The sequence below is a fragment of the Neoarius graeffei genome, chromosome 17 (genome assembly GCF_027579695.1).
Source record: "Neoarius graeffei isolate fNeoGra1 chromosome 17, fNeoGra1.pri, whole genome shotgun sequence".
NCBI lineage: Eukaryota > Metazoa > Chordata > Actinopteri > Siluriformes > Ariidae > Neoarius > Neoarius graeffei.
The window spans coordinates 7420123-7444476 of record NC_083585.1 but is presented as its reverse complement, the minus strand read 5'-3'; the positions used below and the strand labels follow the sequence as shown (position 1 = coordinate 7444476).

General features: G+C 40.1%; 1 protein-coding gene across 1 annotated transcript in view; it reads right to left on the bottom strand.

Annotated features, from left to right (window-relative positions):
* The window catches only part of LOC132901335 (histone-lysine N-methyltransferase PRDM9-like), a 119543-nt gene that overhangs the window by 24062 nt on the left and 71127 nt on the right, over positions 1-24354 (bottom strand). The window contains exon 3 of the mRNA XM_060943652.1: positions 6681-6852. Within this exon, the coding sequence (XP_060799635.1) occupies positions 6681-6840 (160 nt within the window). The 5' untranslated portion in view covers positions 6841-6852. The remainder of the gene's footprint in view (positions 1-6680; positions 6853-24354) is intronic.

Sequence of the window (24354 nt, the reverse complement as noted above, 5' to 3'; positions counted from 1 at the left end):
TGCGATTTCCTGGCAACAAAATTGTGGCTGGTGAAAAGGCTGAATGGCTAGTGACTCAGGAAACCACTAGCCACAGTGGCCGGTGAGCAAAAAAGTTAATGTAAAGCCCTGGCAGGTACAAACAAAAATAACCAGGGTTTTCATTTGTAACCGACTGCTGATTGAACTCATCGGTTGCAATGATGTCTGAATCGGTTGCTTTTCAGCCAAATACAATTTTCCTGTACAACCCCGATTCCAAAAAAGTTGGGACAAAGTACAATTGTAAATAAAAACAGAATGCAATAATTTACAAATCTCAAAAACTGATATTATATTAATAGAACATAGACAACATATCAAATGTCAAAAGTGAGACATTTTGAAATTTCATGCCAAATATTAGCTCATTTGAAATTTCATGACAGCAACACATCTCACAAAAGCTGGGACAGGGGCAATAAGAGGCTGGAAAAGTTAAAGGTACAAAAAAGGAACAGCTGGAGGACCAAATTGCAACTCATTAGGTCAATTGGCAATAGGTCATTAACATGACTGGGTATAAAAAGAGCATCTTGGAGTGGCAGCGGCTCTCAGAAGTAAAGATGGGAAGAGGATCACCAATACCCCTAATTCTGCGCCAACAAATAGTGAAGCAATATCAGAAAGGGGTTCAACAGTGTAAAATTGCAAAGAGTTGGAACATATCATCATCTACAGTGCATATCATCATCAAAAGATTCAGAGAATCTGGAAGAATCTGTGTGTAAGGGTCAAGGCCGGAAAACCATACTGGGTGCCCGTGATCTTCGGGCCCTTAGACGGCACTGCATCACATACAGGCATGCTTCTGTATTGGAAATCACAAAATGGGCTCAGGAATATTTCCAGAGAACATTATCTGTGAACACAATTCACTGTGCCATCTGCCGTTGCCAGCTAAAACTCGATAGTTCAAAGAAGAAGCCATATCTAAACATGATCCAGAAGCGCAGACGTCTTCTCTGGGCCAAGGCTCATTTAAAATGGACTGTGGCAAAGTGGAAAACTGTTCTGTGGTCAGATGAATCAAAATTTGAAGTTCTTTATGGAAATCAGGGACGCTGTGTCATTCGGACTAAAGAGGAGAAGGACGACCCAAGTTGTTATCAGCGCTCAGTTCAGAACCCTGCATCTCTGATGGTACGGGGTTGCATTAGTGCATGTGGCATGGGCAGCTTACACATCTGGAAAGACACCATCAATGCTGAAAGGTATATCCAGGTTCTAGAGCAACAGACGACATCTCTTTCAGGGAAGACCTTGCATTTTCCAACATGACAATGCCAAACCACAGACTGCATCAATTACAGCATCATGGCTGCGTAGAAGAAGGGTCCAGGTACTGAACTGGCCAGCCTGTAGTCCAGATCTTTCACCCATAGAAAACATTTGGTGCATCATAAAACAGAAGATACAGCAAAAAAGACCTAAGACAGTTGAGCAACTAGAATCCTACATGAGACAAGAATGGGTTAACATTCCTATCCCTAAACTTGAGCAACTTGTCTCCTCAGTCCCCAGACGTTTACAGACTGTTGTAAAGAGAAAAGGGGATGTCTCACAGTGGTAAACATGGCCTTGTCCCAACTTTGAGATATGCTGTCATGAAATTAAAAAAAAAAAAAAAAAATCACCTAATTTTTCTCTTTAAATGATACATTTTCTCAGTTTAAACATTTGATATGTCATCTATGTTCTATTCTGAATAAAATATGGAATTTTGAAACTTCCACATCATTGCATTCTGTTTTTATTTACAATTTGTACTTTGTCCCAACTTTTTTGGAATCGGGGTTGTAATTGTTCGAACTTTCTTGTCCGACTTATTTGATAAGGAACGCCGTTCCTTGTGCGCCATGACACAGATTGTGACCCAGAGCTCTGCAGATTGAGGTCTAGCCCTGCATTACACTACACTACACCACATTACACCATACTGACACAGAGTAACACTGGAAGCTACAAGCTGCAGCAAGCCAGCAGCTAAATAACTTTGTGGGTGTTCGTAGCGTTATTGTTCAATGGTTATGCTTATCTATCGTCTTTTCTGACCATACACAGTTACAGTAATCATATAACAGCGCACGCACACACACACACACACACTAGTTAAGTTCATCCCCCTTGCCCCCGCCCCCTCCACCCCCTTTTATTTTTGAAAAGTGGAGAACCCTGCCCAGTTTACATTTTAAAAGTTATTGCTATTTTGCATGTTTGTCGTTATATATTAGATTTCTTCGTTCTGCATGATGTTCTGATTTCCCAAATCTTGATTGGGCTTTGTGGCATAGGAACTGTAATTGCCATGAGACCCAAGAATGAAAGAAATCTACCATTAATACAGCAGTGTAGGTTTCTGAACTGATTTGGATGATGACAGAAATCACCACAGCACATTGCATACACAGATATTCTCATTGAAACTCAGCCCATTGAAATGAAGCAGCGTCAAAATTACTTGATGGACAGATTGCGAAGATTTCATTGTTAAAATATTTTCAAATCGTTGCAGGTTCCCCCCCCCAAGTTCTTTTACTGCTTGTTTGAAGTTCCAGAGTTCGGTGCTTGATGGTTGTAGTGTTTGTTTGACTGAAAAAATCATTTGGAAGAAGGTATGTTTTTTTCTGTTGAAGAATTCACATTGTAATAGCAAATGATGGATAACAGTAATTTATTTTTCTTTAAATGAAAAATACAAAATGTTGGGTCTTATTTACTCAGCACTGTATATACAGAATTTTTGTTTTATGCAAAAAACTCATTATACAGGTATGGAAAAATTTGAGATAAGCATTTAAAGCAATAGTTCGGGATTTTTGACATGTATCTGTATGGCATCCCCGTCAATAGTGTCGTGCAAATACACTGACTTACCCCCGACAGCATCCTGTGAGTCCAGTTCTTGTCTAGTTTTGGTCCAGACGAAAGTAGTCCGGCAAGTTTGTTGGGGTCACGAAAGTAAAACATTTTTCTTCTCAAAACAGTATGTGTTCAAAAGAGTGATACATTTGCATCACAAAACCGTTGCCAAATAAAAAGTCAGACCTAGCAATTATTTGGCGCTATATTTTGTCTTCCTCGGTATCACTGCGCGTTGTCATGTTGACATCTGCGCAGGAATCAACACCTTTCCCATTGTTTGGCAGTGATTAGGAGTTCAGATCAGTGGCGCTAACAAGCTAATTTGAGAGCAAGAACAGCAACAAATGTATCACCTTCTATAACCTATACAATAATATATTTGTGAAAATGGTGCGCACTTGCGACTATCCAGGCTGTAGCAACAAAGATGTGGCTGAATCTCCGCACACATTTCACCGTTTTCCCATGACAGACGTGTCACTGAGGAAACTTTGGCTTGTTGCTCTGGGCTTCCATGTGGACTCCAAACAGGCAAAGGTAAAAAAGCTTCGTGTTTGCAGTGCGCACTTCAGCGACGACGACTATGTTTCTTCATGCCCAGGACTGAGGAAGAAACGGGTTTTGAAGAAAGCTGCTGTCCCTGCACCCCAGGTAAGAACAAAGTTGTACCGCCATGCTTTCAAGCGGACAGGCTTTCAAGAATCAGCTAGAGCTAGCTGCTAGCAACGTTGTGTTTTGAGACATGAATGAAAGACATGTTATCTGCCGGTGACATTACGAGATACTGACATAGAGCAAACATATCCTAACTCCAGACACATTTGTACATTCCAAATTTACGCCAAGACAATGGTAACATTGAAATGAAAACATTGGACAGGACGATATCAATCCTCCCAGTTCTACCCATGGTATCAGTGCATAGTGACTGGGTGATGCACGGAGGCTGTGCAAACTAACAAAACACCTGTAGGCTACAACATGTAAAAAAGGAGTCAACACTTACTCTGAAGACAACTGACCATCGGGTCCAGCTGGCCTGGGACGCTTCTTCCAGTTAATTTTAGGAATGTGGAAAAACGTCTGCAAGACACCAACATTCAGGAGTGCAGGGAAGTCAGTGTGGTTTGTGATGCAGACAGCAGCTGGCACGCTGGCCTCCTCGTCAATTGAAAGGTCTTGCATCTGTGGCATGATGAGATCCCATTCGTGGCAGCAGTAGCACTCCACCTCTGTCTGCATTACTTCACATTTGGAACAAGTACACCACCATTTTTTGGTCACCCGGTGTCTCGCGGCTCCAGCTGCGGCTCCAGCTTCACCTTCTTCCACTTCTCTGTCCACCCTTTCTCTCTCTGCCCGTTCTAACTCCATCTGGTGAATTTCTTCATCTGTATATTCGGGTTCATAAAGATATCCCTTTGGCTGTGAGATGAAGTCAATGTTTTCAACGTCGCTGTCGTAGTCAGACATGTTGTCGCTAACTTTGCTAGCAGTAAACAATGAATGAAACAGCCGTGGCTGTCACCTGGCAGCAGCGCGCAGTGATAAGAAGGGAGAGAAAATAGTGCCAAGCAATTTCGAGGTCTGACTTTTTATTTGGCAACGGTTTTGTGATGCAAATATATCACTCTTTTGAACACATACTGTTTTGAGACGAAAAACGTTTTACTTTCGTGACCCCAACAAACTTGCCGGACTACTTTCGTCTGGACCAAAACTGGACAAGAACTGGACTCACAGGATGCTGTCAGGGGTAAGTCAGTGTGTTTGCACGACACTATTGATGGGGATGCCATACAGATTCATGTCAAAAATCCCGAACTATCCCTTTAAGAAAATACTAAAGCAAGACAGTATTTTGCTGAGATGGCAAATTGATAAATTTCAAAAATGGTGTATGCTTCAAAATTGACATAATTTGAATCTCTAAATGATGGCATGTCATGGAGGAATAGATTCCATATGTCTAACTGTACAGATAATTGTTATACTTGGAGATGTTTGCAGTTTACATATGCATGTTGTTTGTGAAGAGATAATGTTTTATATATGCTTTTTCCTCAAACTTAACACGTTTGCAATAGTTAGAATTCAAGATTTGCTGTTTGTCATTACTTGTCCTAATCCTAACTTAATAATTGTCAGATCCATTCTATATTTCAGATGGAGCATGGAGAGCTAACGATTGGCTGTTAGAAATTGCGAAATTTGTTTTCGGCCGGGGAGGGCTTCGCCCCCTAGTCTCCCCAACCAGGGCGTTGCCCTGGACCCAAATGGGGGCCTATGCAGCCCCCATGACCCCTGGCCTAATCTGTTACTTTTCACATTTCATCTGTTGTTTTCCATACTAATGAAAACCCTGAATAACTGTGCACCCAGTCAGTCAGTAAGTAAATAAATAAAGAGTCCAACGCACATTTCTATTTGAGCTTGCTGACAATTCTGGCATTTATAGATCTAGGTATTTTTCCAGTGCCATACATTTAGGATTCATATTTAATTAAAAAGTATAATAATAATAATAATAATAATAATAATAATAATAATAATAATAAAATAAACCCTAGTGGCAATTTAAGCATAACCAATTTGTTGAACAAACCAGTGGACCCAGAGGAAACCCACACTGATGGGGGAGAACTTGCAAAACTTCACACAGACAGCAACCCGAGGTTAGGATCGAATCCAGGACCCTGGAGCTGTGCCACTATGACGCCCCTAAATCCGTGTACAGATATCTGGACACCTGTCCATCACACCCATATATGCTTATTGAACATCCCATTCCAGGGGCATACTCTCTGTCCCCTATTAAATCACAGCCAGTTGGGGTCTTTTGTGAGCTCATGCATGTGGGGAAGAGAGCACATGGCACTTTCCTCCAGGTGTGTTTTGCTATCCTGTGACACAGCATGAGCTGGATTTGGAAAAGAGGAGGTTGATGGCTTTACATGTCTTGGAGGAAGTACGTGTTAGCCTTCACTCACATGGTTAGAGAGACCTGGCTGGTGGGTGGATACTAGCAGGTGATCACATTGGAGAGAAAATGGGTGGAAGGGGAAGAGGAAAAAAAAAACCAAAAAAAACTATCCTCTTCTAATGTGGTGAAGACGTTAGGACACGTTTATTTAACATTTATGGAAGGAGACCCAGGTATCAGTCAGTAAATTTCCCCAAGTTGGAAGAGTCTTCAGGACAGAGGACTTTGTGCTTTCTGGTTTCTCAGGTCACACAACATCCCACATTTTTTTTTTTCGTCTCAGAATAAAACACAGGAGTGGCTGGAGAGAATGGCAGACATTCTGTAACATTAAATGTAAACAGAAACAAAAAACATGCTGTGTGTCATTCAGTAATAAATTAAACTGTAATTGTAGGCAAAATCACTGTGGTATGAGGGGAATAATACACTATGGGCTGTGCTGTTATGTGAAAAAAAAAAATCACCCGCCATAGATTTTTATATCACAGCATGACCCATCAGGTGTTATTCCACACTTTTTGTTCAGGTTAACATCATTGGTTTATAACGACTAATGTATTTTAAGGAAATAAAATTATTATTTAGTTTCTCTCACTCCTTGCTACCATATTACACTCTCTACAAACAAAGTTCATATTTTATCAATAAAATATCAATTTTAATTCAATTTTGTCACAATTAGTTGATTAAATAATCTGAGACTTGGGCTACATCCCAAATGTACTGCATTGCAATTTTAGTGCATCAGATAGTGTGTAGGATAGAATAAACAGTGAGTGTTACTGAGCACCAGAGTGACCCGATGTCTTACAGAGGTAGTCTTTATTGTCAGGATCTTCAACTTTAACAGAGAGACCTTCAGGTAGGTTGTCGAGATCGTCTCCATAGTTGTAGATAATCAGCTCCAGGGTCTCCTCTTTCTTCACATGGACTTCTGACATCCCTCCAGCCGTGGACGTTTCTGTTTTCATGTCCTCACACAGCTAGAGATCAAACAACAAATCTGTTAGGGCAGGATGGTATCCATCCCACTCAGGAAGGTGCTGCTCTCATTTCTCGCAGCATAGCTCATAGTCTCAGAACAGGCCTAGTTAATCTGTGACAATCCAGAGCCAAGGCCAGGGAGCAGACGAACAGGCTAAACTGACTGCCTACTAGCTGCACAGAGTCGTCACTCAGGTTCCACTATATCGAGACTGTGTCTGTTCCCTGAGCTTAAAAGAAAAAAAATGTAGAAATACTCAGAGTTTGTTCTAATAATCTCGTTAATATAAAATTAGATCATACTGACTGTACAGCCGCTGCCAGCACCTTTGATCTAAAAGGTAAGACTTTTAAATATTTTCTCTCTTATGTCTGAAGCACGAACTGTTAATGAACTTCTTACCGATCAGCAGTTTAACGTACTGTGTTTAAACAGAAACATGGATTAAACCAAATTAGTCTGTACCGAAACGGTCCAGTACAAATACATGTACTGTAAGTATTTATTCTTGACCAAGAAGGCATTAATCTATTTTGTAATAATAGCTATTATTATACAAATATTATAAATATTATATAGATGTATAAGCTAGAAACAGTATTCTGCTTAAAACTCCATTACATATTGCCCTGTGCTATCTCTGACCTAAGGTTGTGCGTAAGAAATGGCCTTTGATATCATAAGAACATTGCTATCATATCATAAGAACATTCTGATTATTATTGATTTGAAATGTGTAAGAACATTTTGCTTATTATTGCATACCATCGCCAAGGTCTACACACACACACAGAGCTGATGTCATACTTATTCACACACACAGCTGCACACACACACACACACACTCTGCAGTGATGTCACACTCATTCACACACACACAGACGTGCGCACACACAGCTGCAGTGATGTCACTCAGATAACACACACACAAAATCCCCTGTATTCTCTTGCCTCTTTGGGGACTTGTGAATAAAGATTGCAAACTTATGGGGTTCCTGTCTTTTTTCACGACTCACCCCAGAGCTCTGGGTGACACGGGGGAACTGATCTCAAGAGGGAAGTCACCCCGGTTGGGGGCAAGAGGAAGAGACGGTGAAAATCTCTGACCTAACAGTTTGGGGGCTCGTCCGGGATACTGCTGACCAGGTAAGAAATCTCTTTTTATTTTTTAAGGGACTTCCGCCTGGTATCCGAAAACCCATTTATCTCCGTGTGAGTTGCCACGGAATGATTTGTGTATCCCCGTGAAGAGTTGTCACGGGATGATTAGTGCGTGCGCGTCTGTGCGCGTTACCACAGAATAATTTATCTCGAGATGGTCCTTTCGTGTCACCATGGGGGGAAATTGTGTTAAGGTACCCAGAGAGCGGACCCCGAGGACACCCCACGGGATTGGATGAATTGCTGTGGTTTAGCATTCTACACCAGTCCGTGGTTAGACAATTTGGCCGGCTGGACTGAGTCCCAGCCTCAGTTTTGACTTATCCTCGTGCAGGAACTTTTAAACCTCGGTACGGTTCATAGACAAATATGTGCCCAAATCCAGAATCCAGGGACACATGTCTGCCCGGGGGCATTTTGAGTTATTGACAGATTCAGAAAGTACAGTTTCTAAGCTTTCCAATGATGCCTTCCATGTGGAGATCTGACAATATTTGAAGAATGTGTGGCCTTTTGAAAGTATATACCTCTTAAAACAGAAAAGGGAGAAAATCGCCCTCAAAGTTTTCCATCTCAGCTACTCTGGGTGTAGGGCGGGCACATAATGGTGCTCATTTGCATGACATTAAGGAAAGCCCTACCCCCTACGATGCTACTTTCATGTAAACAAAGATCACCACGTCAATTTTCCTTCCATGCAAAGTATGCCCAAAACAATTATAAAGTACAAAAATAAGTCCTAAAGTATACTTTAACGTTTTGTGGTTGAAAAATTACTCACACCGTAAGAAAGATAGCACGATGATGACACAACTAACACAACACTAGTTTCATGTAAAGCCTCGGTCACAACCGGCCGTACGTGCTCCTACGGCCGGTCTACATGCAAAAAATGCAAGAAACGCACGACAGCGCGAGTGTGAAACGCGCGAGAGCACGCGTGTGATGTGCTGATTTTTGAGCCGCAGACCGGCCGCAGAGGTTCTTTGTCATGTCAAACAAACTCTACAGGCGCTTATGTTTTTTTCAGGTTGCAAGACAAACTTACAGCCAACGCGCGTCTTTCTCCATGAAAAAAAAAAAAAAAAACGCAGCGATTTGGGAAACGCCAAAAAAAAAAAAAAAAAAAAAAAAACACACGGCCAAAAAATCGTACGTCCGGTTGTGACCTAGGCTTAACCAAACCACAACACTTTCCGTTACATGCAAAAATAACCACACAGCCTTAGATTAATAAACTTACCCCATCAGAAAGAGAAACGGCACCTTGCACACACCAATGCCTCCGATGGAATGTAATCCTAGCTTCCTTTTGGTTGGGTTTTTTTTTTGCTAGAAATGGTTATCTCCGATGTAAAAACCATGTGTCTGTTTGCTTCGCAGTGTTTCAGCTCCTCTGTGCTCTGTTTAGCTTCCTCATTAATTACATGCCTGTATGCAGCTTAAGTAGCCACGATCTCAGCTCGTATCATACAGCTGATTCGCAAAAAAAAAAAAAAAAAAGACTTAAATCATCATGTGAATGGCCCATATGGTAATTTACCCACACCCCCCAACAGGCTACAGTCCTGACAAAAACAAGACAATTTGCAACAAAAAAATGTATGCTTTTCCAACAAAACAATCTATTATCTGAAATACTGATTGCATTCTTCAAGATCTCAACTTGCACATGATGGAAAAAAACAAAAATCACAAATTTCGAAAAAAAAAAAATGCTTCTTTTGCGATTATCTCGGATTCGTTTCGGCCGACATGTGTCCCTGGATTCGGTGAGGGGTCACATATACGAGGGATTGGGATTATGATTATATGACTAAAGGCTATTTAGAATGGGTCAAAATGAAACCAATATGGGATGATTTTCACGGAATTAAAAAAAAACTATATCCAGATTTAAGTAACCTTTCATGCCCAGCTCACCTGCATCTCCGTATTTTTGGGACTATAATGCTCACTTAAAATCCTTAAATTTTCTCAAAAATTGACAGTGCACCTTATAATCCAGCACGCCTCATGTATGATTACTTGTTATGCTTACTGACCGATTTTATGTGGTACAATGCGCTCAAAAATTTGTCGAAATGTATAAGTATGGCTTTGGTAAGCAACGAAGCCGCTCCGCTCAATGGATATTCGGAGCATTACGGTACGCTGTGTCCTCATAACAGGACCCCTGAGCAGTCTACAAGATTGCCTGACTGTAATGTTTAAACATAGAAATGCATTTATGTAAGGCAGCCCGGAGTACACGCTAGCAACAATAAACCAATCAGAGCGGGTTGGAAGAAGAATGAATCAATAAGTGAGTGTATTTTTCTGTACCGGTATTTGTTTTTACAACTGAGTGGAATAAAGTTTGATTTACCAGACTGTGTTGTTTTGCTTAATGCGCCTTACAATCTGGTGCGCCTTATGTGTGAACATAGACACATTAATTCACAGTGTGCCATATAATCCGCCTTCTGCATCAGACCTAAAAGATATTATTAAAATGTTGCCTTCGTTAGACAAACCACTTAAATTCGTAGACATGCTCGTAAAAATGTCAGGACACTGCCAGCTGGTAGGAGCAGATTATCGTTTTATTCTTCATGCCGTTCTAGGCGACAGTTATGATGAAACTGCATTAGGGCAATTCCATGTAAATGTCAACCTCACCATGCAAAAATAAAGCAACATGTAATACATCAAAACCACTCCCAGAGATATCACCTAGGCCTGTATTTTACAGATGTGAATAAGTTGAACCAGTTTGTCGCAACAATTGTTCCCTTCACCTTAATATGTCAGTCTTCTTATAATGTAAAACCCAAGCTAAAATCAACTTTGATCATGTACAATTCTATATTATTGCCACAAGCCACAGAAATGTATGCTAAAATCCACCAAACAGCAAAACAATAGCCATCCTAAATATTATTTAAGAACTTTGATAGTTTTAGGTGATATTTAGAGAGTTTTTCAAAGGGTTATGGTGGTTAAATTGCTGATTTTCTAAACATATGCCATGTCCATTTCAGACGCGTCACATCCATAACGGAATTTTGTCACATCCATAACGCTGACTTTTCCTTCCGAAACTCTGCATGAAATACAAAATATTTTAAACAAAGATTTTTTTAATATTCACCTTGGACCCCTCTATCAAATGGATATCTCCATTTCGACATTAGGTTTACAATTTCACAGAGTTTGATAAAAATGTACAGTCACCCAAGAAAAGTGATACTTTTTCTGTCACATCCATAACGCATCTTTTATTGGCATTTTCTGGCATGCCCTAGATGTACTATGGGAATTGTTCTTGTTCTATCACTTCTCCAGTATGGTACAGCCTTAAAATATGCAACACCTGTTTAAATACTGGGAGACAATAAAACATGCACTGGGTCATTTGTTGCCATTTTGAGTTCAAGTGTCACGTCCATAACGCTGGAATTGCTCCCTAATAGCTGCAGTGCCATGTCTAGATCCTATAAATGATGAATACGAAGTAGTTAAAACTAAGACAGAAGTATGTGACGGCAAAATTGTGATGCGTGTTAATAACATTAGAACTCCAGTTCCCATAATGCCTTGTGAGCTAGGCATGCGCACTAGATAAAAGAGAAGCAGGAAATGTTTTGTATGGTATGCCTGGACATGCCGCTGCAGTAACGTGTAATAAAACAAGTTTATTCAACACACCTCATCTGTTCATCACCTAGAATAGAACAGATATGACAAAAACCACCACATAAAACTTGTGTGCACGTGCTCTTATTCCGCCTCTCGTCTCTAGGCAATAGTAACCTTATAAATCTCTGCCTCACAGGCAAACAGACCTGAAAACAAGCAAACGAAAATTCTGAACATATAATAGGCTAATCCTAACTAGCTCGTGTTCGTGGCGATTTTTTTTATTCAGTTTTGAGCAGAAGACAAGTAAGTGTAATCTGTTAAATCTAAAATTTGTTTTGTTCATTTCAGTTCATTCATGTTCCTCCTAATTTTGAACTATTGATATGAAATGTTCTGATTAACTGTTTGCTGAATTTTAAACCTCCATACTTTTGCCTTTAAAAAACCACGGAGGATATGGAATGGATAGGCCTTTTAATGTATTTAGTTAACCATAATTTTTTCAGCAAGAAACAGAGTTAACAAATGTTTACTTGAAGAATGTTGAAAAATAATTGTCTTTCCAGTGGTGTTTATAAATCGAAGACTTGGGTTTATCTTTATTTAACCATTAAGAAAAACGAGACTGACCCAGTTATAGATAAACAAGCACAGCAGAGATGCTTCAACAAGGACACACATATCTGCAACGGGCAGCCACAGATATCTCTCCTCCTGTATGACTGTCCCAAATATCTGAAGGGTCGAAAGATTTGGGAAATTTTCTTTTCGCTAAAACTACAGTGAAGTATCACTTTGATGAGAAAATCGTTATTTTTGGCACTTTCTCACACAATAATAAGTTTAACATAATTAATCTCTTTATATTACTAGGTAAATTTCATATACATAAAGTCAAAATGTCCAAGGCAACCAACCCCCTCATTCCCATTATTTTTAATTGAATTAAAAATGTATTTTGAGTCTCTGTCACATATCGAATCCAGAAAAAGTGCTTATCAGCTATTCAATTTTATTCAAATTACATTCAGTGAAATTGTCTGTCATTTCAATTTGCCCTGTTTTATATCTCCTTTTTCTTTCTTTAAACTTATTGCTCCTTATGAGGCTAAGCTTAAACATGTGCATCCTGTTTATGTTAAGTTTATGTTTATGTTAAACAGTACCCTCTCTCTGAAACTAAGGCTCGGGGAATTGATGGCATCCTACAGTCTCTTCTCGAGCAAGGTGTGGTGAGACCGTGTACCAGCTCGTACAATACACCTGTCAATCCAGTACCTAAACCTGATGGTACCTAGCGTTTTACGCAGGATTTACGCAAGATTAATGAACTGATTGTTCCTGTTGCACCCATTGTACCTGACGTTTCCTCTGGAATGTCACAGGTTCCTGCTCAACATTGCTGTTTTTCCGTTATTGATCTCTGTTCTGCCTTTTTCAGTGTTCCTGTTGAAGAGCAGACACAGCCTTTGTTTGCCTTCACGCACAGGGGGAGACAGTATACTCGGACACATTTGCCTCAAGGTTTTATTGACTCTCCTGCTGTTTTCTCAGCCATAATTCATAACGCACTCTGTGACCTCTCCCTCCCCCAGGGCTCTGTGGTCCTGCAGTACGCAGACGATCTGGTATCTGCTGAGTCACCAGAAATCTGCCAAGATGCCTCCTTACACCTGCTCCAACATCTGGCGCACAAGGGCTTTAAGGTTTCCAGGGCCAAGCTGCAATATTGCATGGACACTTAAGTATTTGGGGTTTGAACTTTCACAAGGTTGTCGTAAGCTGTCATCTGACCGGGTGCGGGTGATTCTAGACACAAAGCGCCCCACAACTAAACATGCACCGATGGCTTTCCTGGGTCTTATCAATTACTGCAGACAGTGGATCCCTGACTGCTCTTTATATGACAAAATTCTCCGTTCTGCAATCTCTCATCACGATCCACTGCAGCACCCATTGACCTGGACTGACGTGATGGTGGACACTCATCACTCCTTCAAAAGTGCCCTTTCTTCCGCCCCGGGTTTACCTGATTACTCCAAGCCCTTCCATCTCTATGCCTGTGAACACCAAGGCACAGCCTCTGCGGTGTTGGCCCAGGAGCATGAGGGGGGGATGCGTCCTTGTGCGGTTTTTATCTAAAACGTTAGACACTGTTGCTCAAGGCTTACCTGTGTGTCTAAGGGCTGTCTCCACATGTGCTTTGATGGTTTTAGACGTGGAAAAATTGGTTTTGTCTCACTCACTGATCTTGCACTCGTCACATCAAGTTAAACAGGTGTTGCAAAATTTACAGACCCAACATATGCTCTGTTCTACTAACAATCTCGAAATTCGTGCCACATCCTCTTTCGATACTGTAGGTCACGCTCTTGCACACCACCTTAATTCTCGGGATGACACATGGGATGACATTGACCATGATTGTCTGTCTGAAATCGTACATACTACTAGTATCAGGTCCGATCTCTCCTCCAGCCCTCTAGGGATAGGGGAAGTATTTTTTGTTGATGGCTCTTGTTCTAAACCCTCACACGGTGTTTTCCTCTGTGGTTACTCTGTGTGTTCATTGCCTGATATTGTGCATGAGGCATATGCTCTTCCTTTCTCCTTGGCTCAGGCAGCTGAGTTGTATGCTCTCATGTGTGCCTGTATTTTGTCCATTTAAATATCTCCTGGTGATTGTGGACAAATTCTCTAAATGGGTAGAAGCTTTTCCCTGTTCGAGAGAACACGAAGGTAGTTACTCGTATTCTGGCAAAAGAAATAATACCTTGTTATGGGGTTCCAGACGCCATAGACTCAGACAAAGGTACCCCTTTTACCTCGAAAGTCACACAAAACCTTTGTAAGTATCTCTCACTAAACTGGCATTTTCACATTCCATACCACCCTCAATCCTCTGGTATCGTAGAACATACTAATCGAACATTGAAAGACAAACTAACTAAGGCCATGCAAGCCACAGGTTCAAAAAAAAAAAATGGGTAGACTTACTGCCAGCCACTCTGGCTGAAATTCATATGACACCAAAGACCTAGCCTAGGGGGATACTCCCCCTACGAAATTATTTTTGGAAGACCTTTCCCTCTCCCCTGGAAGAAGGGAACTCCGGCTCCGGGTACCTCTGATTTGAAAACACATATGGATGAGTATTCTGCAGCCCTTATAGATAAGTTGCATAAAATTTGTACCAAGGTCAATAGTACAATATCATCTCTACCAGCAGCACCCCCACACCCCTTTCACATGGGAGACAAGGTGCTGGTGCAACTTTTTAAACGATTTGGACAATTGGGAGAACCTAGATATAGTGGGCCTGCAGAAATAGTCGCCATTACTCGTACTGCTGTTTTAACTGATCTTTTTCCACAGTGGATCCATGCCACGCGACTGAAGAAGGTCCCATAACAAAGCTGTGTTACACTGACTACGTTTACATGCACATCCAAATCGAGCTGCTGTCGGTAATCGAGCTGAAGGTCCCAGCAGGGTGCCAGAGAAATCCAATCCTACATGCACACAATGAAATCGGGCTACTGTGTGAGGTGCATTGTGCACCCGAGCCACAGGTGGCGTTACACGCCCCATCGTGTTGGTACACTTCCGGTTGTCGTCATGAAGAAGAGCTATTCAAGAGTGTAAACAAAGTTATCAGTTCCGTGTTCTCTATTGCGCGCTTTTCTCCCGTCCATGAATTTTAATATATTCAACTCCTTAAGCTGAATGAGCATGAAGTCTGTCTCCTCATTGCTCCAGAAGTGCAAGTTTCTGCTTGCCTGTAGCAGTGGGGGCGTGGTCAAGCGCCGGTCTGTGACAGGAGGGCAGAGCCAGGGAAGGTGAGTGGCAGAACGACGGTACACCTGACGGTAATTAACCTGTGTTTGTGTGGCTTCCCAGTAACCACGCCCTATTTAAGGAGGCAGAGCTCATTCCGGGACTAGAACACAGCGCGCGCGCGCTTCTCTCAAGAATAAAAGTAGGCTGTTAAACTGAAAAGTCTGACAATAAAAAGCCTATTAGTACCAGAAGCTTTGTCCTGCCGTCCTCTGTGCTCCACCCACACTTCAGAGAGCTCTACGTCACCATTTTCTCTTCTTCGTTTGTTCCTCCTGACCTCTTCTGCTGCTCGCTACTACTGTTGTCATGCCGACCGAGGCTGTTGTGTTTCCCGCTTGTGGTCTCGTCACTCGTCACTTCCGGAAGTAGCTCGACAACTAGCTCGATAGGGTATACATGCACAAAGTAGCTCAGCAGAAATCGCATAAACTAGGTCGTGTAGCTCAATTCCGAGAAATCAAGTTCGGTTCAATTTCAGCCGAATTAAGGTGTATACATGGCATTTTGAACTTCAATTTCAGTCGAGCAACGGCAGAAATTCGATTCTCTCTATGTGCATGTAAACATAGTGACTGACAAGTTTGCTATTAACATTTTTTCTGTGTCCCTATCCAGTCTCTGTTCTCTCTCCATCTCTGAGCTCTACACAGATTTGACGTGACATTTGTGCAGCCCTGGCCGACTGAGAATCCTCAGATTACTCCCTGCAAGACGTTGTGAACAAAGAGGGGATCTCGCGCCCCGTCTGGGACCAATCACCCTCACTACAATCATGAAAATCCTCATCACGAGCTTCGTGACCACTCTACTGCTGCTCGGAGCAGGGTTACCCGCTCGAGCTAGCCCTCGAGACAACATCTTTTGGCAATTCGCTAACTGGACTGCACAAGCGCACACGAATGGAAGTTGTTATGTCTGTCATCTGATGCCGCCTTCTACTATTATTACACGTCCACCTTTGCCTCTATGCTCTGAAGCAATGTTAAACCAGACTTCTTCAGTATCTAGCACGAAAACCCCTGCCATTGTATTACAGGACTCTGTTCTCACTACTCTGCAGGTCGATATGCTCTCTAATTTCATTTTCCTTAGGGTCATTCCGTGCCAACTCACCTAAGGGTCCCCACATCACCGTCTCAGATTTTGCTTAAAAAATTCTATAATCAAGAATCATATGTTTGTACCACACATGCAAAATATTAGCTCCCAATTCATTGTAGTTTTGGAACTACTGGCCTTTGAAATTTTGATGTCAAAATACCACATGACGAAATGGCTCTTTCCCCAACTTCAGAGACCCATAACTTTTTATTGCAGCTATCTAGACAGTTGTGTTTGCAGATTCTTACTGAATGATACCCACTCTTTTCAAATCTGTTGTCAGAAAGCCTCTGAAGGACATACGTTTTGCATAATGGGAAGCCAAAAATGACGTTTTGGCCAAAATCACATAAAATTCATTAAAACTCTAGGGGGCATAGTAGAAATATGAAGCTAGTTAGATTTTTTTCCTCACTACATAGTATTTGTAGGGTTGTTATCTGTTCACAGAAACATATTTTGCCATGAAATTTCAATTCCTGAATTTACAAAAAAAATTTTAACATCTTACGTCCTTTCCGAGGGGGCTAAAATAGGGCATTTTCGCCATCTTATTTGGTCATGTGGCTAGGGGTTTAGGATCTTCAAATTTTTTGTGAAGATGCTCTCATATAAGATGTAACTACTCTCTGATTTTTTTTTAACAAACGCCCCTTGCTTCATATTTTAATAATTTTTTTTGTACATGGACAGTTTCATCATTTTTCACTTTTTTCCACATTCAGAACTCTGTAACTCTAAATTGGAAGATTCCTACTAGCAGCTATTTCAGATTTACATACACTGACACACAAATTTTTATATTTTAGTAGTTGTATGCCCAAGAAATTCATATTTTTCTTTCTATTGGGACCTAAAAACAGCTATTTGGCCAAAAATGACAAAAACGCTGGGCAGCTTTTAATAAACAAGGGAATAATAAAGGGGTGTTTTGCACACAAATTAAGGCTTATAAGAACCTAATCTAGGCATACACATTTCCTGAACAACTTTTTCTGTATTGTATATTATTTTTTGCAATTAGAAAATTTTAGGTATAATTGCAATTTTTGTTGAATATCCTTGGAAAATATAGAAAAATAACAAAATTCTGGAGTAGTATTTTTTATATACTTCAAGGTTGTGTAAGCACAAAACATTTAGCAATGAGGTTTTATTTACATATTAACACATTCAATGATCCATGATCATGATGTTGAAAAACATCACAAGATTTGTACATAATTTAAAGTCAAATATGGGCATCCGTGATAATGGGTAATTCATTCACAGGCAGTACAGTTTCATGTGATGTGCTAAGACACTCATAAACTGTCATCTAGTAGTACATAAGTTAAAACTTAAGTCTTTCACAAGTTTGAAGTCATCCTCTGTTAGTTGGTAATGGTGTCCCCCACTTTTTATGTTTGGGGCCTCTACCACACAAAGGACATGAAGCAAAGGCACCCAACATTCATCTTTCCTGCTTTGTGGTGGCCATGAGAATGTGTTGCCTCGTCCTTGTCTCATGAAATTGACATACACATCATTTTCTTCTTCATTTCTGGTGACAATATTTCCAATGTACCATTTTCTGTCATAAACACAGGCAATATATTTGCCTGGCTGGTACATATTTGGTGCAGATTGGGACATTTGGCTTGGGGCCTGTAACTGGGACTGTAAAACTGGTGTGGTTTCAGGTCCTATGTCCACTACCGATGATGGTACCACATCAGAAGAAACCCTTCTCATCTCCAGCTGAGTGGGTGCAATTGGGCAGAAGCTGTGATGAGATCTTGTTCCAGGATAGAAAAAGTCACCACATCTTTAATTTATGAGGAAAATAGCCCATTCCCTCCAGAACTTGAAAAATATCAAGTCAACATTTTTGTCATTTTTGGCCAAATAGCTGTTTTTAGGTCCCAATAGAAAGAAAAATATGAATTTCTTGGGCAGACTACTACTAAAATATGAAAATTTGTATGTCAATGTATGTAAATCTGAAATAGCTGCTAGTAGGAATTTTCCAATGTAGAGTTACAGAGTTCTGAATGTGGAAAAAAGTGAAAAATGATGAAACTGTCCATGTACAAAAAAAATTATTAAAATATGAAGCAAGGGGCGTTTGTTAAAAAAAATCAGGGAGTAGTTACATCTTATATGAGAGCATCTTCACAAAAAACTAGAAGATCCTAAACCCCTAGCCACATTAACAAATAAGATGGCAAAAATGCCCTATTTTAGCCCCCTCGGAAAGGACGTAAGATGTTAAAAAATTTTTTAAAAATTCAGGAATATAATTTTCATCGCAAAATATGTTTCTGTGAACAGATAACAACCCTACAATTACTATGTAATGAGGAAAAAAATCTAACTAGTTTCATATTTCTACTAGGCCCCTTTGAGTTTTAATGAATTTTAAGCGATTTTGGCCAAAATGCCATTTTTGGCTTCCTATTATGCAAAAAGTATGTCCTTCAGAGGCTTTCTGGCAACAGATTTGAAAAGAGTGGGTATCATTCAGTAAGAATCTGCACACACAACTTTCTAGATAGCTGCAATAAAAAGTTATGGGTCTCTGAAGTTGGGGAAAGAGCCAATTTCGACGTGGTGTTTTGACATCAATATTTCAAAGGCCTGTAGTTCCAAAACTACAACATAATTGGGGGCTAATATTTTGCATGTGTGGTACAAACATATGATTCTTGATTAGAGAATTTTTTGAGTAAAATCTGAGACGGTGATGTGGGGGAGTTCCTGAAATTTAGGTGAGTTGGCACGGAATGACCCCTTACTGTTTTAGAGCAAATTACTCTGAAGGAAGTAGCGTGTATTTGGGACAAATTCCTAATTCTCAATGTAATCACATACATGATCAGAATACTGGGGTGTGATACTAGTATCAAAGAGGGGAATTGTAAGTATTTATTCTTGACCAAGAAGGCATTAATCTATTTTGTAATAATAGCTATTATTAATATTATATAGATGTAAGCTAGAAACAGTATTCTGCTTAAAACTCCATTACATATTGCCCTGTGCTATCTGACCTAAGGTTGTGCGTAAGAAATGGCCTTTGATGATATAAGAACATTGCTATCATATCATAAGAACATTCTGCTTATTATTGATATAAAATGTGTAAGAACATTTTGCTTATTATTGCATACCATCGCCAAGGTCTACACACACACAGCTGATGTCATACTTATTCTCACACACACACACACACACACACACACACACACACACACACACACACACACCTGCACACCCCCCCACACACACACTTACACACACACACAGCAGTGATGCCACACTCATTCACACAGACACACACATTTACACACACACACACACACTCTGCAGTGATGTCTCACACACACACACACACACACAACATACACAGCTGCAGTGATGTCACTCAGATAACACACACAAAATCCCCTGTATTCTCTTGCCTCTTTGGGGACTTGTGAATAAAGATTGCAAACTTATGGGATTCCTGTCTTTTTTCGCGACTCACCCCAGAGCTCTGGGTGACACGGGGGAACTGATCTCAAGAGGGAAATCGCCCCGGTTGGGGGCAAGAGGAAGAGACGGTGAAAATCTCTGACCTAACATGTACCATTACGACCCCACAAGAGGGTAAACTGGAACACAGCAGGAGACAGATATAAAAAGCTGTTGCCTCCAATCAGCCACACTCTGTCCTTTCCTGGCCAGGTATTTATCATCCCCCAGACACAATACCCTCCAGGCCTGTGGAGGGTGCGCACATTAACACGAAGGGTAAATCCTGGCTCCAACACACATCACTGCTCACAGTGCAGGGCTCGACATTAAGGACTGCCCAATTGCCCAGGGTAAGTGGGATATGTCCCTGACATGCCCGACTGGCCAAGTTGGAATGAGCATATATTACGAACTAGCACCACAAAAATTTGGCTTTTTGATCTTTTATTTCAGTTCCTAAAAGTGTCCCTCACTACATTTCTGCCATTGTGTCTTGTGTTTTCTTAGTCTTGGTTTCATTTACTGCTTTGCAAGTTATTTTATATACCCCCACTGTTGTAGTATGGTACGCGTACTGTTTATAGACCCCTTGTGCATGACATCATGCATCACATGATAATTCAGCTGGGGTCAGACAGACAACGTCTTTCATGCAAGCAAGGCTTAATCTGTCTTCAATATGGTTAATTTTTGCTTGTTCAAACAGAGATAGATAAAAAGGCATTACCGCCTCCCCACTATCAAGAAAAAAAAAAAAAAGTGTGAACAAATAGAAGCAAATGTTTCAAGCACAACGAGGAAATGAGTGGTTAAAGAATATGACAAAAGGAGCGAAGTCTGAAAACTCCAGAGAAATTCACGAATGTACTTAAAACTTATTTTACAAAAACAAAGTTGGAAGTGAGGATGGAAGACTTTGCTTAAGAATCTAGTATCATTTTTTTTTCTGTTTGCATTCGAGTTAGCTCCTTCATGAAAGTGTTTGATTTTCTTACAGATGAAGCAGCTTCCTTTTTCAACCCAGAAAACCCAGATTGGTTTCAAACAACTCGGGCATTAAAAAAAAAAAAAAAAAAAAAACACCACCACCACAACTCAACAAAGAGCGACATGCGCAATAAATCCTGAAAGAACAGAACAGACTAAGAGTAGAGAGCAAGCTGGAGCTTTGTTTCTGTTATCAGAGGTGTTATCCACCTCTAGGTTTAAAAAAAATAAAAACCCCAACCCTGTGCTGCATCATGACAGACCAGCTGCACTGGTTCAGTTACAGGTTGCCAGGTCTGTAAATAAAAACACCCATAACCTACACACTGAACAATTTTAAACTCAAACATTATCCTGTCACGACACAGCGTGGGGTTTTGTTTTGGGTTTTTGTTTTTTAAACCTAGAGGTGGATAAACAATCAACCACGATATATAAATATTCTCAAACACAGTACTGTTCAAAAGTCTTGGCACCCTGTTTTCTTCATGCAAACTTTGTTATAGATTTCTATTTTATAATTTCTACAATTATCAAGTAATGAATCAACAGTCAGAGAGTTCTATACAAAAACACACTGAACTTTACAACAGCTGCATGCATGTTTAATGGAAATAAATCAACAAAGGCAGGAAAAACTATTTTGGATAAAATTGTTATTGTCCGTTATAAGTTAAAATTAACCAATAACCAAACTTCAATTCAATGTGTGCTCTTCATTTTATGTTGCAATTCACAACTGTTCTATGGTTTTCCTTATTTAAAACAAACAAACAAACAAAAACGCAAAAAAAGGGGTCAAGTGGAAATTAGCCCCCCACTTGCCCCCCCCCAGGGCAAGTGGGTTTAAAAGTTAACGTTGAGCCCTGCAGTGTGGAAAGTGTTTTACTCAGCAGAGTGATCAACAACACCAGTGCATTCACACTGGAGAGAAGCCGTTTCACTGCCCACTGTGGGGGAAGAATTTTACAATGCAGAATTCTCTCCAAATACAGAGTATTCACACAGGAGAGAAGCCGTATCACTGCTCACAGTGGGGAAAGACGTTTACTTATTGAGTTACATTTCAGACCCACGAGTGCACTAACTCAGGCATTGCATGATTTAAAGTTGTCAAATTAAATATGGTGAATGTTTTTGCTGGAAAGGACCTGGACTTTGAACTTTATTGTTCCTATTATAGGACTACATATTTTAAAATAATCTTATAGTGATATTTTAAACAAGACTGTTAATCTTTCCTTTTCATCTTATGTAGTTAAGTAGTCATTAATTACCACCATACAAGTAATGATGTAACTGTAACACTATCATCAGTGTAGTACTGCAGCATGAGACTAATTGTTTATGGAATTATTACTGACCAGAAGTTTAATACACTATGCTTAATGGAAATGTGGATCAAACCAAATGAGTATGGAGCATTTAAATGTAGCTATATGCTTCATCCTCAGCTATATGTATCAGCCTCATCTAACTGGTCGAGGAGAAGGCGTCACAGTTATTTATAATGATATTCTAGACATCATACAAAAACCTGAACAAAAATTCAATGTATTTGAAGTTCTTTATACTGACATATGTAGCCAAAATACAAGTCTACCCAGCCAATTCAGCTAATTATAACCCCAACTGCAAAAAAAGTTGTGACACTATAAAATATAAGGAATGTGAAGATTTGCAAATCATGGAAACCCTATATTTCATTGAAAATAGTAGAAAGCCAACATTAAAATTTCTCAGTTTCAACAAATTTTTGTTTTTTGAAAAATGTATATTGATTTTGAATTTGATGTCAGCAACACATTTCAGAAAGGTTGGGACAGGGGCAACAAAAGACTGAAAAGTTGTGTAATGCGAAAAAAAACAATTTGGTTAATTGGCAACAGGTAAGTAAGATGATTGGGTATCAAAAGACCATCCCAGAGAGGCGGAGTCTCTCAGAAGTAAAGATGGGAAGGGGTTCACCACTCTCTGAAAGACTGTGTGGGTAAACAGTGCAACAATTTAAGAATAACGTTCCTCAATGTAAAATTGCAAAGAATTTGTGGATCACATCATCTATGGTACATATCATTAAAAGATTCAAAGAATCTGGAGAAATCTCTGGATGCAAGAGACAAGACTGAAAACTGACATTGGATGCCTGTGATCTTCAGGCCCTCAGGCTAGGTGTTTTCTAGAGACCCGTTGACCCATCTTTTCAATGCCCAATACTAGAAGTTGATGGGTAATTTTCTGCAATGACAGGCTTTAAAATTCCCATTCAGGTATCCTTTGGAGCACGTTGTGCATGCGCTTAGGACCCAGTCATTATGGGAACCACCTGATGCTGATCTGAGCGCAATCAGCATACTGTTTTTACAGAGGCTTTGTGAAGTATTCTGTCAGGTATGCGGTGATAGACGGGTCTAAGTGCAGGAAGTGTGTTTATTAGCAGGTGTGATGTTCACAAAAAAGAACCAAAGCAATCATAAACATGGCTACAAACAAACGTGACAGTGATAATACTTCACAAAAGTCTCTGTCTTTATAGACCCCTTGCATATGACGTCACGCATCACGTGACAGTTTCACCTGGGGGTCAGACAGACACCATCTGTTGTGTAAACAAGGCTTAATCAGTCTTCAACATGGTTCATTTCTGCACGGTTTTTGGTTGCTCAAATAGGAGAAATAGATAAAAGGTATTACAGTCTCCCCACTATCAAGAAAAACGTTAGAGAAGTACATACTTCAAGAACAACAAAGAAATGAGTTGTTAAAGAGAATACGATGAGAGGAGCTAAGCCTGAAAACTCCAGAAAAATCTGCGATTGCATTTAAAAAAAGTCGGAAGGGAGTATGGAAGAGTTTGCTTAAGAATAATCGTTTTATTTCTACTCGCATTCAAATTTGCTTCTTCATGAAAACGTTTGATTTTCATACAGGTGAAGCAGCTTCCTTATTTCACATGGAAAACCCAGACTGGGTGCAAACAACTCGGACATAAATCAGTAAATAAATAAACAAACAAATAAATGAAAGAAAGAAAAAAAAGAAAACTGTGGCACAATATATCCTGAAAGAACAAAAGATAAGAAGACCTTTATTATACCACAGTGGGGAAATTTCCTGTTTGCAGCAGTACAGTGGATAGCAGCAGAAGAGGAACATATCAAGCCACAAGTTAAAAAAAAGTGCATATTTTATATTATATAAAACACACACACACACACACACACACACACAGAGTGGTGCTTGAAAGTTTGTGAACACTTTAGAATTTTCTATATTTCTGCATAAATAG